Raw genomic sequence first — 12,339 nt, 5'->3', positions numbered from 1 at the left:
TCTTTCGAGCTGCCGCGCAGCACAGAGGATATGGTTGGAGTCCCTTCGGATTGTTGCCAAGACGCAAAGGATGCAGCATGACTTGACTTGGGGGATGGTGCTTGGCTGACGAAGGGGGACCTACCTTCTCCATTGACCCGGCCTCTCCAACGTATGGAATTCAGGGGCAACAGGTCTCACGGATTGCGGCACATGATGCGATGCCTCCTCCCGACAATAACGGATACCCTCACCAAAGGATAGCCTATGGGAGAGGGTGTCCAACATTACTAGTTGGAACATTTGGGTTGCCCCCGCTGCACTTTTCTAATGGGACTCCGAAGGCCACACGGTTCCCCCAACTGCCACCCTAGCTGCCATATGGCACAACATCATCTGCACCTGCATGCCATATGGAATCGGCAGACATCACGTTCTCTGACGACCGTCAAGAGGCAGACGTCATCGCCTTCAGGTGTCTTCTATGTATTCATGTAGCGAGGCATTCGTTGAATGTGTAGCCCTCTATCAAGGTTTTAACCCCTGCTTCCAAGATGCCGTAGGTAGTGTGCTGGGTTCTCTAGAAATGGGCTGGTTGGAAAACCAAGAGCATAGTCTTACTTGGGATGGACTATGGTCAAGATAAGAATATGCATCCCATACCATGCAATAACAACTAGCTCCGGATTGCCTGACCTCCCCTTGCGGGTGATCCTAGGAATCTATGGTTGCGTGGTGATGCACTAGCCTACACCATATGCGTCCTTGTTTTTGTATACTAGCGATTGTTGAGCTTGCACGCCAGCATGTAGATAGAGAAGATCCTAGAACCCCTAGGTTGGTGGTGACTAACTTGTAGGGCTGTTTCATAGAACAAGACGACAAACAAAATAGGCCTAATCGGTTATGTGAGAAGGCACCAAACTCAAACTACCCCTAGGCTAGCTCTTTGTATAGAGCTACATACCAAAAACCTAAGGGTCAAAAATATAGTAAAATCGAACTAGTATCAATTATCTGAACTGAATTTATTAGTCACACAAATAAGGTTAGTTAAGATAAAACGTAGTCCACAATTTCAGCCTGGGATACGTGGCATGCTGATGTGGCAGCCATGACGTGTGGCACGGGAGACATGGCAGCCCATGAGGTGGCACATGACACATGGCAGCCTATGGGGGCATGTGAAGGGCCATGCATGACCCATGTTCCCACTTGTCACTGCACGAACTCAAGTCCCCATGCAGCCCACCATTCCAATGGAGCCACCTTTCCCATACCAAGTTGGGCACAAACTGCCATGTTTGAAGCAGGACCCTTTCTTGCATCTCCAAAAGAAGCACCCACGCCTTCATTTGCATCTTGGCCCCTTAATCACGTATTCATCTATTCTCAAGCAAGATTATACAGTTCGGTTCTGTTCTTTCAAATCTATAAAGTAAAGCAATATTCCACAATGTTATGCAAAGCAATCTTTCCCCTTTTGCTTTTAGAGAGTACGAGAGGCTTCACAGATGCATCTATTAAAGCAATAATGGGAAACTTCACAACAGTTTTGATGGTGGGCTGGTCCCCGAAAGGTGCAGTTTAGTCAAAAGGCCACAAAATTCCCACGATGGTGAGCAACAAATGGGGGCAATTGTTGGCCTGCCTGTTGATGTCAGTGAGGGTGGGTTGACTTCCAAGAATTCAGTTCAAGAGGGACTGTTGAAGGCATGAACCTCACTTATCATGGATCATGCAAAAAACAAAGATCTTAGTCCTATGTGTAAGGTGGAGGCTGCACATGAGAGCTTTTGTGGTACCTTCATAGCCCCACAAGTATAGTATGAAAATTAATACAAAGAATACGTATGGTTCTATCTTTAGAATCTGGTAGCCAATTTCGGGTATTGAGAAAAGGTCCCCACGAGGCAGCCAGGTGGCGATACAGGGAATGGCATATGGCTTAAGTCAGCAGTTCAGGCACCTGTTGATTGGCCTTGCATGCAACACTGAATCAGCAGCAATGCCAATGCAGGGCAAAATCTTAATTAAAAGGGATGATTACAAACAAGCCAATTCCATAGAGCAAGAGGTAGACATTAAGAAAATACACTTTGAATTATGTTTTCATTAATGACCAATGCAATCTACATCTTTGGCAGTCTTTCGAGAAAATTTTAGTTGTTTATCTAAATAATGCAATACAATTCTCCGTGTGACCTTTATAATTACGTGCTATTCTTCCTTGTGCACCCTGAATTTATCACACATGCTTATATTGTTGTCTCTGACCAGAATGTCTCTTTCTGGCCTCCACCAAAAAATTTCACACAAATATACAGTAAAAAACAAAACTCACTAAAACTTATTTGACCATTTGGCACCTGTTGGATTTGATTTGTGTGGGACGTCTCCAGGGTTGAAAGGGGATCGTGGGAAGCTTGCTGATACCCCGCATTCAATAAAAGCTGACCCTCATGAATAAAACTGGGGAGCTGAATTTGAGGGGACCTTTGATTTGCCATAAATTGACTGCTTGACGTGGTGCTTGGATGGGAGGAACTGCTTGGTTGTGCAGGGGAATTCGGCTGAGAACTCGTGCGTGGCCGTGAACGGAAGTTTGGGTTTAGGATTGAAGTTTGGGCAGGCAAAGCCTGAATGGCTATAGGTGATCTGTTTGTCTCCCTGTTTGATTGCCTGTCGGAAACACCCTCTGCTAACATGACTGCACCAAATTCAGCTCCTTCAACTGGTAGTGCTGGAATTGCATGAAATGTACTGAAATCGTTGTTGGCAAGAGTAACAAGAGATGGTGATCCCAGTACATCAAGTATAGTTTCCTCCCGACTAGCTTCTGAGTGACTTATTCGAAGTGGTGGGTTAGAACTATTTAAGATATTAGAGGGGAGGGACCCGAATGAAGAAAATAAGCCTGATGTTTCGAGACCCATAGTTGAAGTTGGCATCCCTGCTGTAGTAACACAGGCCAATGAGTCAACCTGCAGAGCTGTCAGAGGATCTGATGTACTTACATTTATTTCCTGTAAGTCAGGCTTTCTGTCTTCCATATCTCCGTAACCAGATCTCATGACTGAACTTAAAGTTTCAAATCCATCACTGTGTGCTCTATTGCTAGCCCGCTCCTGCCCTTCATCATCTGACAAATCAATCATGTTTGAGCTGAACTTCTCAGAACGGATTTCTCCCTCTTCTGGAGAGCTTTCCCCAGAACACTGGCGCGAATTGTGATCCTTTTTTCTGTACATCTGGGGGGCTTCAATATTTCCTATTATTCCTTCTTCACAGGTGAGAATTTCCCAGGTACCATCTTCAGAAACCATCACATCAATGGCATCGTCTTGAGCCTCCTTTAGGATCTAATGAAAATCACCATGAAGGCTCTTATACAGCAAAACCAACCACTTCAATTATCTTACTCATCATTCCCATACCAATTTAATAAGGAAGAAAGAGCAAGATAATTTACCTTTAGCATTTGCAGGTCGAGACGCAGATCAGGGAAGCTGACATGTCTATTGCAATATGGGCATCGCCATGCTGGACGTCTAGAGTTGATCTCCATGAAAGTATAATAGTCAAAGCACTGAGGGGAAAACAGTAAAAAAACTGAGGCTTCAAACAAGCACCAACACATTTCATGCAAACAGAAGGCTTAAAAATGCATGTATGCTTGCAACACATTAAATACTCAAATAATCTACCTGATGATGCTTGCATACCGATCCTTTCACAGGGGATGTAATTCGTTTATGGCTAGCAGCAACAAACAAAAGAAAAAGGTGAAAATTCTCAAAGAAGGTAGAAAAGCTATGACCATAAATCCAAAAGCCAAACATAAAGTTGGATACATAGTGCAGAAAACCTTTTTTGCATACATATCAGGTTAAGCTCGTGATTAAAAAGGTTAAAAAGCCCAGAAAAGCATTCGACCAATTTCATTCAATTTCAGTCCACTGAATGTTCAAACACATGTTTTGCAAACAAGAAGAGGATGACCAGTGCAATGGCTGCAACATTTTTATGCAAAAAAGCTGAAATGTGGACAAGACAAAGGTCATGCTAGTTAAGACCCTCAAGGGCACTGGTCAATGCACTCTTCCACAAGCGCACACTAGGTAAAGGCTGTGGATACCTTCAGATGTGAAGGTGCCTCCAATCACAAATGGCATAAGAAGCAAATAGAGGTGGGATGGCGCAAATACTTATAGATGGGATGACAAACATGTGTATCCACAAACTACTGATAGCGGGCACTAGAATCTTTGATGAGTCTCTGTATAGAAAACAATGTCTCATCCTGTGTATAATTCCTGGACGTTTCTTGGCCTGACCATAAGGTGCCATTTAGTTCCAAATGGTACAGGCTAAGCTCAATCTCTTAACCACTCATGTGGTGCATCTACTGCTCAATCTCTCTACAACTCATGTGCTGCAAGATGTCCAGATGAACCATGGACTGTTGAGGGGGATACGCATACAACATGGAGGTAGCGGGCGACGTATGGGCTGGAGATAAACCAGTCATGGTTTGGAATGGGATGGATATCTGGGTGGGGATGTGATATGGCCTAGGAGGGGAGAGGAGACACTATGTGGGTGGGAGAGGGGATAGGCTCGGAGACTAGGACGGATCAAGAGGGGCTGTCTGAGTGGCTGCAGCTCCCAAGGAGTCGTCAATGGGATGAGTGGGCAAAGGTGGAGCCATCCCAATATGTAGAACTACTATATGCCTTGTTCCCGTTACACGTGTACCTCGAGTTTAATTGGTCCTTGATGTTGTCTCGAACCACAATTTTGCCCTTTTCCTTTTCTTTCTCATCTTTGTTTTTGGGCTTCTCCACTTTGCCTTTGTCCTTTTGCATATCCCGAGCCATGAGAGGAAATACAAGAGTCCTAGGAGAGCTCACTCAGACAACGTGTCTTTTTTTTTTTTTGTTGCACGGGGGGTGGGGGAGGGGGGGGCGTGCAAAGCCCACTTATCCGGACTGTCAGATTCTCATCTCACCATGTAAAGCTGTGGCAAGGAAATTGTTGGAGCAGAAGCAAGAAACTAGCTGAAACAATCTCGAATCAGGGGCACGTACAGTAGAGTATGGTGCAAACGAGACTCAGACGTAATGGAAAAGGACTTTGACAAGGAATGGCCGGCTTAGGGTGGAGACTTTGAGTGCAGTTCTAGGGCAGCAGAGACGCTGGCAAACCAGGCAATGGCAGGCAGACTGTCACCAAGTTGTAAATACTTCAAGTAAGATACAAAGTTGAACCTTTATTTGACCATAGTTAAGGAGTTCTTAATTTATTTTTCTGTGGTCAAAGAGTTATTTTATTTGGTCAAAGCATTGACTCTGTTCAATGAGGCTTGACTTTGGTCAAGGAGTTTTGGTTTCGATCAAGGAGGGTTAGCTTCCAACGAGAGCATTTGTGCTGACCACAATCAGAGAGATTTGACTAGGGTTAAGTATTTTGACCTCGGTCAAGGTTCTTAACTACAATCAAAGAGGGTTGACCTCAATCAACCAGAGTACTTTTATTTTGGGTGTATCAATTTGCTTGGTGGGGATGCCCACAGAGACTAGGACTAGTCTAGATATTTCTATTTGCATGCAAGAGATAACAATCAATATTTGCCCTATTTTTAAGGGCCTATGAGGGGAGCTTGCCTTAGCATGTGACCAAGGGCTTGGAAGGTTCCACAGTGGCATGGTCATTGGCATGTAACTAGTAGGTAGCTCAGAATATGACACATGGCAATTCCTACGTTGGGAAGCTCACTCTTTCACTTCCTTGTAATTTTTCTTGTCTGTGGATTCTAGCGCGACCAGCCACGAGCTACAAAGCTTTATAATTCAGACTTTTCATCAATCAATAAGATACCTTCAGGGGGGGGTCAATTCATTTGGTTCTAGGCCCTAGCGTGTGATCGTGAGCATGAATTGCTAACTGTAAATGTGATGAATTTGGGCTGCATCGTAAATTGTCGATCGAGAAGGAGCTCATCGCTTTTTGCATTGGACTTCGTTTGTTTTTGTATTGGTATGAGAGCATGGTCTTGTTGCCTATTCTCGCAATGATTCCAGAGGCAGGATCAAGCACTTGAAATGTGCTCCGATGCACTATGCCATGCATGTGTGGGTGCTTTGTGTGACGGGCAGTGCTCCATCGACGCCTCACAAATTCTTGCAATTCTAATCAAGAATCAATGCTGGCGATTCGTCACCTGTGCAAGAGTAGGGGAAATGGAGAATTACCTGTGGCACGGATGAGCGTTCTCAGATCGCTCGATGGGAAAAACATGGGTGCTAACGACCTGCATTTAAAGGGCATTTGTGCACAATGCGGCAATTGCCTGTGAAGAAGTTGGTGCCGCACGACACGCTTGAAGTGCATGCGCCGTCCATTAGCCATCGCTCACGAGCCGATTACACTTGGCACAGAATTGTGCATAGCCTTGCAAGCTTGGAAGCCTTGCGTGCGACCATACGTCACACACAAGTGCATGGACCCCACGGGTTTCAACGTGTCTTTATTTTATTGCTAGATTTCTTCCAACTCCACACAAGGAATCTCTAGCAAGGCTTTGCAACAGGCACTTAATATTGCCGGTTGGAGACCAGCTGAAGGATGAGCTGTGAATTTACTCTAAGATTGCATGTGCAATCCCAGGCAGTTGGTTGGGGGGGCGCGGGGGGCGGATTTGTCAATTCATTGCAGAGTTCATTTGCCACTAGGCGGCTTCTCATTTGCGCCTTGCCGGGTGACAAACAATAATAATTGTATAGTTGTTTATTTTTTTTAAAGCCATATCTGAGTGATTTAATGCCAATGAAAAACCTGGGGGTTATGCCTTAAGCAGAAAGCAAATAACTGACATAAGGGAAAACTGCCAAGACACAGTTGCAGACCTGTTATACCTCTCGTAAGGGGATTTTCAAGCTGACCAGGAAAGAATGTGTGGATTACTTTTTTTAATCCTATCATCTCCTTTGTGTGAGGGCTAGCAAACCTCAGTCCAGGTGGTGATGGCCTCACGAGTCATAGGGCCATGCTAACTCACCCCATGAGGGGATTGCAGAGGCTGAAGGGAGCAGGCAATTTGATAATGAGGACTCCTACAAGGAGTTGCTTGCACAGCTTGCCTAGGCTAGAAGGCATCCTCTCTTTCGTAGATTGGAGAATTCCCGTGGTGGAGAGTAAAAGCAGGAGAAGGCCTCTTCTGGAGTAGCCCAGAAGGCAGAAAAAGATCACCCAGTCCATCCCTTTCTTGCATGCCTCTAAAAAGAGTAAGAAATTCCATCAGGAGAGCAAGAAAAGGAAGAAGAAGAAGAACAATAAAAAGTTTTCTTCCTCCTCCAGTTCATCTACTACTTCAAGCTCCTCTTCTTCTAGTTCTAGTTCTTCCTCTGAGCGCTCCAGAGCTGGGAAGAAGGTGATGGAGAAGTAGAAGCAAGCTGCAACAAAGGCTTCTAAGCTCGAGAGTTCAAGGAAGGAGGAAAATTGGTGAAGTTTGTCATGTATGATGGCCAGTGGGGCTGCACAAGAAAGGCCATGCAGTTCATTAGGCAATTCGACGCAGCTTTTAGCTCTGAGAACTTCTTTGAATCATCCAAGTTGCACATGGTTAGCTTGCAATTGACCAGGACAGCTAGTGCATAGTAGAGTGCACAAACCATGGATGGCTCAGCTCCAAAAGATTGGAAAAGCTTTAAGAAAGCTTTCTACAAATAGTTTATGCCTAAGCAATTCAGAGACCATGTCCTTCTCACCTAGGAGAGTTTGCATATGAATGCAGGGCACACAGTAGAGACCTATAATCAGAAATTTAGGGATGCTGGTTTGCATATTGCTCCTTTCAAGAAGGTCTCTAAGAAGACTCATCTCAGGAAGTAAAGGGTCGGTCTGACTCCAAGGATACAGGTATGGTTGGTCTGATGCATATACAGGACCCTACGAATGTGCCATCAAAGCAAGGACAACAGAACAGAAGAGACTTGCTCCACCTAGGCTATAGATGACCTCAAAAGGGGCTTTCCCTGTAGAGCTGTGAACTGTATTACTGTAAGCGAACTCTACCAATGGTAGGAACTTTTCCCACTCTGAACCACTGCAATTGTCTTTTTCTTTCTTTTTTTGGATAGTAAAACTGAAGGAGTAACCGGCTGGTTACACTAACCAGACTAGCTGGTTCTAGTCTGTGTCAGGATGGTAGCTGTATGGTCAAACTGACCAGACTAGTTCTGCTCTGGTCTCGTTGGGGGCCTTCACCCACTATGGTCTGGTTAGCCAGGTATAGTCTGGTTAACTACACCCAGTGTTAGTTGGTCGGACCTAGTTCCACTAACTAGTCTGGTTTGGTTGGGCCAACTAGCTGGACCTCTACTCAGAGTCACTAATTGGAGTTGAACTAACCATTTGTCCTCCATGTCAACATCTGCAAATCCTGCCACGTGTCACTATTAGGTCACGTTGTCCACACGTGTGCCACATCAGCATCTGAGCTGGCTGCCACATGTATTGTCACCCCTCAGGCTTGCATGCCACGTCAGCGAGTTCCTTGTCTGCCACATGTCGGATCGGCCACGTCGACGTCTAAGCAGGATGCCTCTCTGAACCTTCATCTCGGAGCCCTTGCGTTCCTTCAAAGCTCGTGAGGCTCCGCAATGCCCAAGTCTAGAACCTTTCTTATACCTGCAAAATTAAATAAAGTGTGTAACCATGGCACCCATTAATTGTTAGCGCTTCACATGCAAATAATTAACTCTGGACTAATCCTAGTCAGTGTGGGCATCCCCACCAAGCAAACATGTGAACAAAACATAGAACACCATTCTTGGTCGACCAAAGTCAACCCGCTTGGTCGTAATTAAGGGGCTTGACCATCATTCAGAGTGCCTTATTTATGGCCAAGTCTCTCCAACCGAAGTTGGCGCACCTTGGTTAACGAGGTTAACCCTCTTGGCGTAAGCCAAGTCTCGTTGACCAAAGTCAACACTCTTTGACCGAAGTCAACACTTTGATTGCTTGGTTAACCGTGGTTAACCATCTTGGCCGAAGCCAGATCTTCCTAACCGAGTTAAGTATCTTTGACCGGAGTCAAGACTTTGACCAAATAAAGGTAACTCTTTGAACATAATTAAATAAAGGAAGAACTCATTAATTATGATCAATAAATGGTCAACTTATGCTTTGACTTTGGAATATTTACAGCCTGGTGACAGTAGGCTGGACAGACACATAGAAAATACTCCTCTGTCTCGACCTCCCCCATCGTGCATAGTCTACAGACCCGCTGCTCTCTAGGTATGCTGGCCGCTCTCCCTGCCTCAATCCACAACTAGTGGGACGAGACTCGTATTTGTCCGATAGCAATCTGCAAGGCGTGTGAGACTTTCCTATCCTCGAGGTATTGGGGCCTAATGATGAGACCATGCTCCGATATCCTCAAAAAAGTGGTCATGATAGAACTGGATCTTGGTGGGGAGCTCCTGATCCCCCCCCCCCAAGCCCGAGATGTGTGGAGATGGAGAAGGTCTAACCATATGATACGGTTAATCTCATCATGTGGAATGAGCTTTGGTGGTGCATCCACGCTGTTCTAGAAGGGACGGAGCCTATCCATCTGGATACGGTGGACACCCGCGCATACCATATTGTATTAAAGCCTCTCTCTGCTAGTCATGCTTTGGCGGCATGGGTCATGCTGAAGACTGGTCCCATGAATACTTCCCCTAGGTACGTGTAGGACTGTACTCTCTCCACTAGCTCGCCTCGTTAAGTGAAACTATGTCGACGTCGATGTCGAGGAAGCACTGCTTGGGATGTGTTAAAGATCATAACCTTGGTTTTCCCGAGGTTGACTGTCAGGTTCCTCCCTCTCTCTGCAAAACATCTCCAAGGCCTCGTTTTTGCAATCCCTAGGTTGAGGACGAAATGAGGACTATGTCATCTACATATAGTAGTATCTGTACCATCAAATCAGCCAGTAGGGAGCCCTCTCCTCCTAGGCGATCAACAAAGGATGTAATCTCATCAATGTATAACCGGAAGAGAGTCGGTGAAAGGGGGCATCCCTATTTCACCCCTATGGTGCTCTCAACCCACTCTGATAGGCCCCCAAGAGCGTGGACTCAACCTATGATGGACTCATATAAACTCATCACTCCCTCAATCATGACCTCTGGGAGATGCAACTCCTGTAGTCGCCTAATCAGGTGAGAGCGAGGGATTGTGTCAAAAGCCTTCCGAAAGTCCACGAAGCAAGTGTAGACCTTCAGGTGCCTCGACTTCGCCTCCTCGATGACGGCTCTAAGGGTGAAAATGTGGTCCAATGTGGAGTGTTGTCTCCGAAAGCCTATCTGCCCAAGAGCCTGCTCTCCATGGCCCTCTGTATGGCTACTTATCGCCCTCGCCAGTACCGATCCATAAATCTTAGCCGAAGTGTGGCCAATCATGAGAGTGCAGTAGTTCCCAATATCCATGGGGTCCCCCCCTTATGTATCAGTACGATGGTGGTAGTGCTCCAAGTAGGTGGGAAACTGTGACATATTGCATGGTTGAACAGATGCGCTAGAACCGGAGCCAAGACCTCCTGTCCATGTGGGAAGTGCTCTATACGTAGCCCCTCGTGATCTGGTGCTCTCCGGTTATGCACACAAAGGAGGGCATTCCTCACGTTCGACGTAGCGAACAAGTGACAAGTAGTGAGTCTGGGCATAGAGGACATATCTTGTGGCATCTAACCTGGGATGTCGTATAAGGAGCATGCATATCTGTGCCAAATCTCTGGGTCCGTGATGGGAATGGGCGTTTCCCCTCTAGTAGGAGTCCCCAGTCGATAATCGGGTCTCCCCCTCGAAAGGATTTGACCACCTCATCAATCCTGCGAGTGACAAAATTCCACTTCTTACATCATGTCATCCAACGTGAGATGTGATGCGCCTTAGATGAGGTCAGGTGTCCCAGGGCCTGCTCGCGTGTGAGGTGAGCTCTCATCTCTTTACATTCATCATCGTACCAGGGGTTCTGAGGCATCTTCTCAACCGGGGCATGTGTGGGTTGAGTCGTAGGGAAAGATATGATGGCAGCCTCGTGTACCACTGAAGCCAAAGTGCCTAAAACCTAAGCAAGATCTACCTCCGCTCCATGTGGGGTTGGAAGCTCTCGAACCAAGTGACTCACGTAAACAAGATCGAGGGTCCGGTCAAATGGGTCCGAGTGGGTGCATGAAAGACTCTCTGTGTGGCTGGCCTGGTAGTGGAAATACAAAATGTGAGGCATGAGTGATCAGCACCAAGTGGGGGAGGGAATACTACAAAGTCGTGAATATGAGATGCGGAGGCAAGGGAGCCCATCAGGTAGTCCACTGTGCTTGCCCCCCCCCCCCCCCCCCCCCCCCTGTGGGAAACAAGTGAGTCCACCGGATGATGGCCATCTCTAAAGACAATTGTATATGATCAGATCATGTACTACTCCCATCAAAAGTAGGTACACCCCCAGAGCCTCATACTCCACTATCCCTCAGTTCGCTCCTATGGGCAGACTCCCATGTGTATCCTGTCACGGTGGGCAGCCCTCTCTCTGGACTCTCGTGTGTCTCGGTTTAGAAAACTATGTCCCTATCAATGTATGTCTCCAAGAAACCTCTTGGATTAGACCAGAGGGTGCCATTGCAGTTCCAAACTGCCATTTTCGAAACTCCTTGTGCTCTCTTCTCCTGGGTCTGACACTGTCATGTGCTGTCTATTTCTCCTTCTTCTCTTCCTTCCCTTTCTCCCCTGTCTGCTCTCTCTCTGATTATCACTTTTCCATCCCTATAGCAGTGTTGCAAGAAACTTTTCTAGAATTTAACAGGCATTTCGTTTAGAAACGCCTATATATATGTATTTTGTATAAAATATATTATTATATATACATATGTTAAATGCACACATACCTCAGATACACACATATCTCAGCTATGACACACATATCTCAGCTATGGAGGCAAGCAACGAGCTGCGGCAGAAAAACTGAGTAGGTTTGGCGCAAAAAAACAAGCAAAAATCGCCTGTTCTGTGCCCAGACGTTTCGCCCTAGACACGCCGTTTCACCCGTTTCGTAGAACGTTTCTTCGCATTTCGGTGCCTCGAAACGCGTTTTCTGGTCACTATGCCCTGTAAGCAGCCCATTTACTTGCATCTCTTGCTGCCATAACCCAAACCATTCCCTCTCTCCGATCTTCCTGCTGCAGCAGTGTGAGGTCATCATCCAAGTATATTCTGGTCCCCGTCAAGGTTGCTCTCATGCTCATGAGGGTAGACCTGTCCACAGTTGTTCAGAGTTCCATTACAAGGGGTCTTGTTGGGGCCTCAACTTTAC

The 12,339-nt window shown here is 46.2% G+C and overlaps 1 protein-coding gene across 2 annotated transcripts in view; it reads right to left on the bottom strand.

The window, feature by feature from the left end:
* Nucleotides 1-12,339, bottom strand: part of LOC147898775 (uncharacterized) — an 87,502-nt gene that overhangs the window by 23,960 nt on the left and 51,203 nt on the right. For both annotated transcript variants that reach the window (XM_087379430.1, XM_087379431.1), the window contains 3 exons: nt 3,687-3,738; nt 3,452-3,568; nt 2,349-3,341 (listed from right to left, as the gene is read on the bottom strand). In XM_087379430.1, the coding sequence (XP_087235556.1) occupies nt 2,349-3,341; nt 3,452-3,568; nt 3,687-3,738 (1,162 nt within the window). The remainder of the gene's footprint in view (nt 1-2,348; nt 3,342-3,451; nt 3,569-3,686; nt 3,739-12,339) is intronic.

Source organism: Dipteris shenzhenensis, chromosome 9 (genome assembly GCF_047967505.1).
Source record: "Dipteris shenzhenensis isolate YYH24624 ecotype China chromosome 9, Dip_SZ_1.0, whole genome shotgun sequence".
Taxonomy (NCBI): Eukaryota; Viridiplantae; Streptophyta; class Polypodiopsida; order Gleicheniales; family Dipteridaceae; genus Dipteris; species Dipteris shenzhenensis.
Note: the sequence above shows the minus strand (reverse complement) of the source record. Positions and strands in the feature narration are given on the sequence as shown.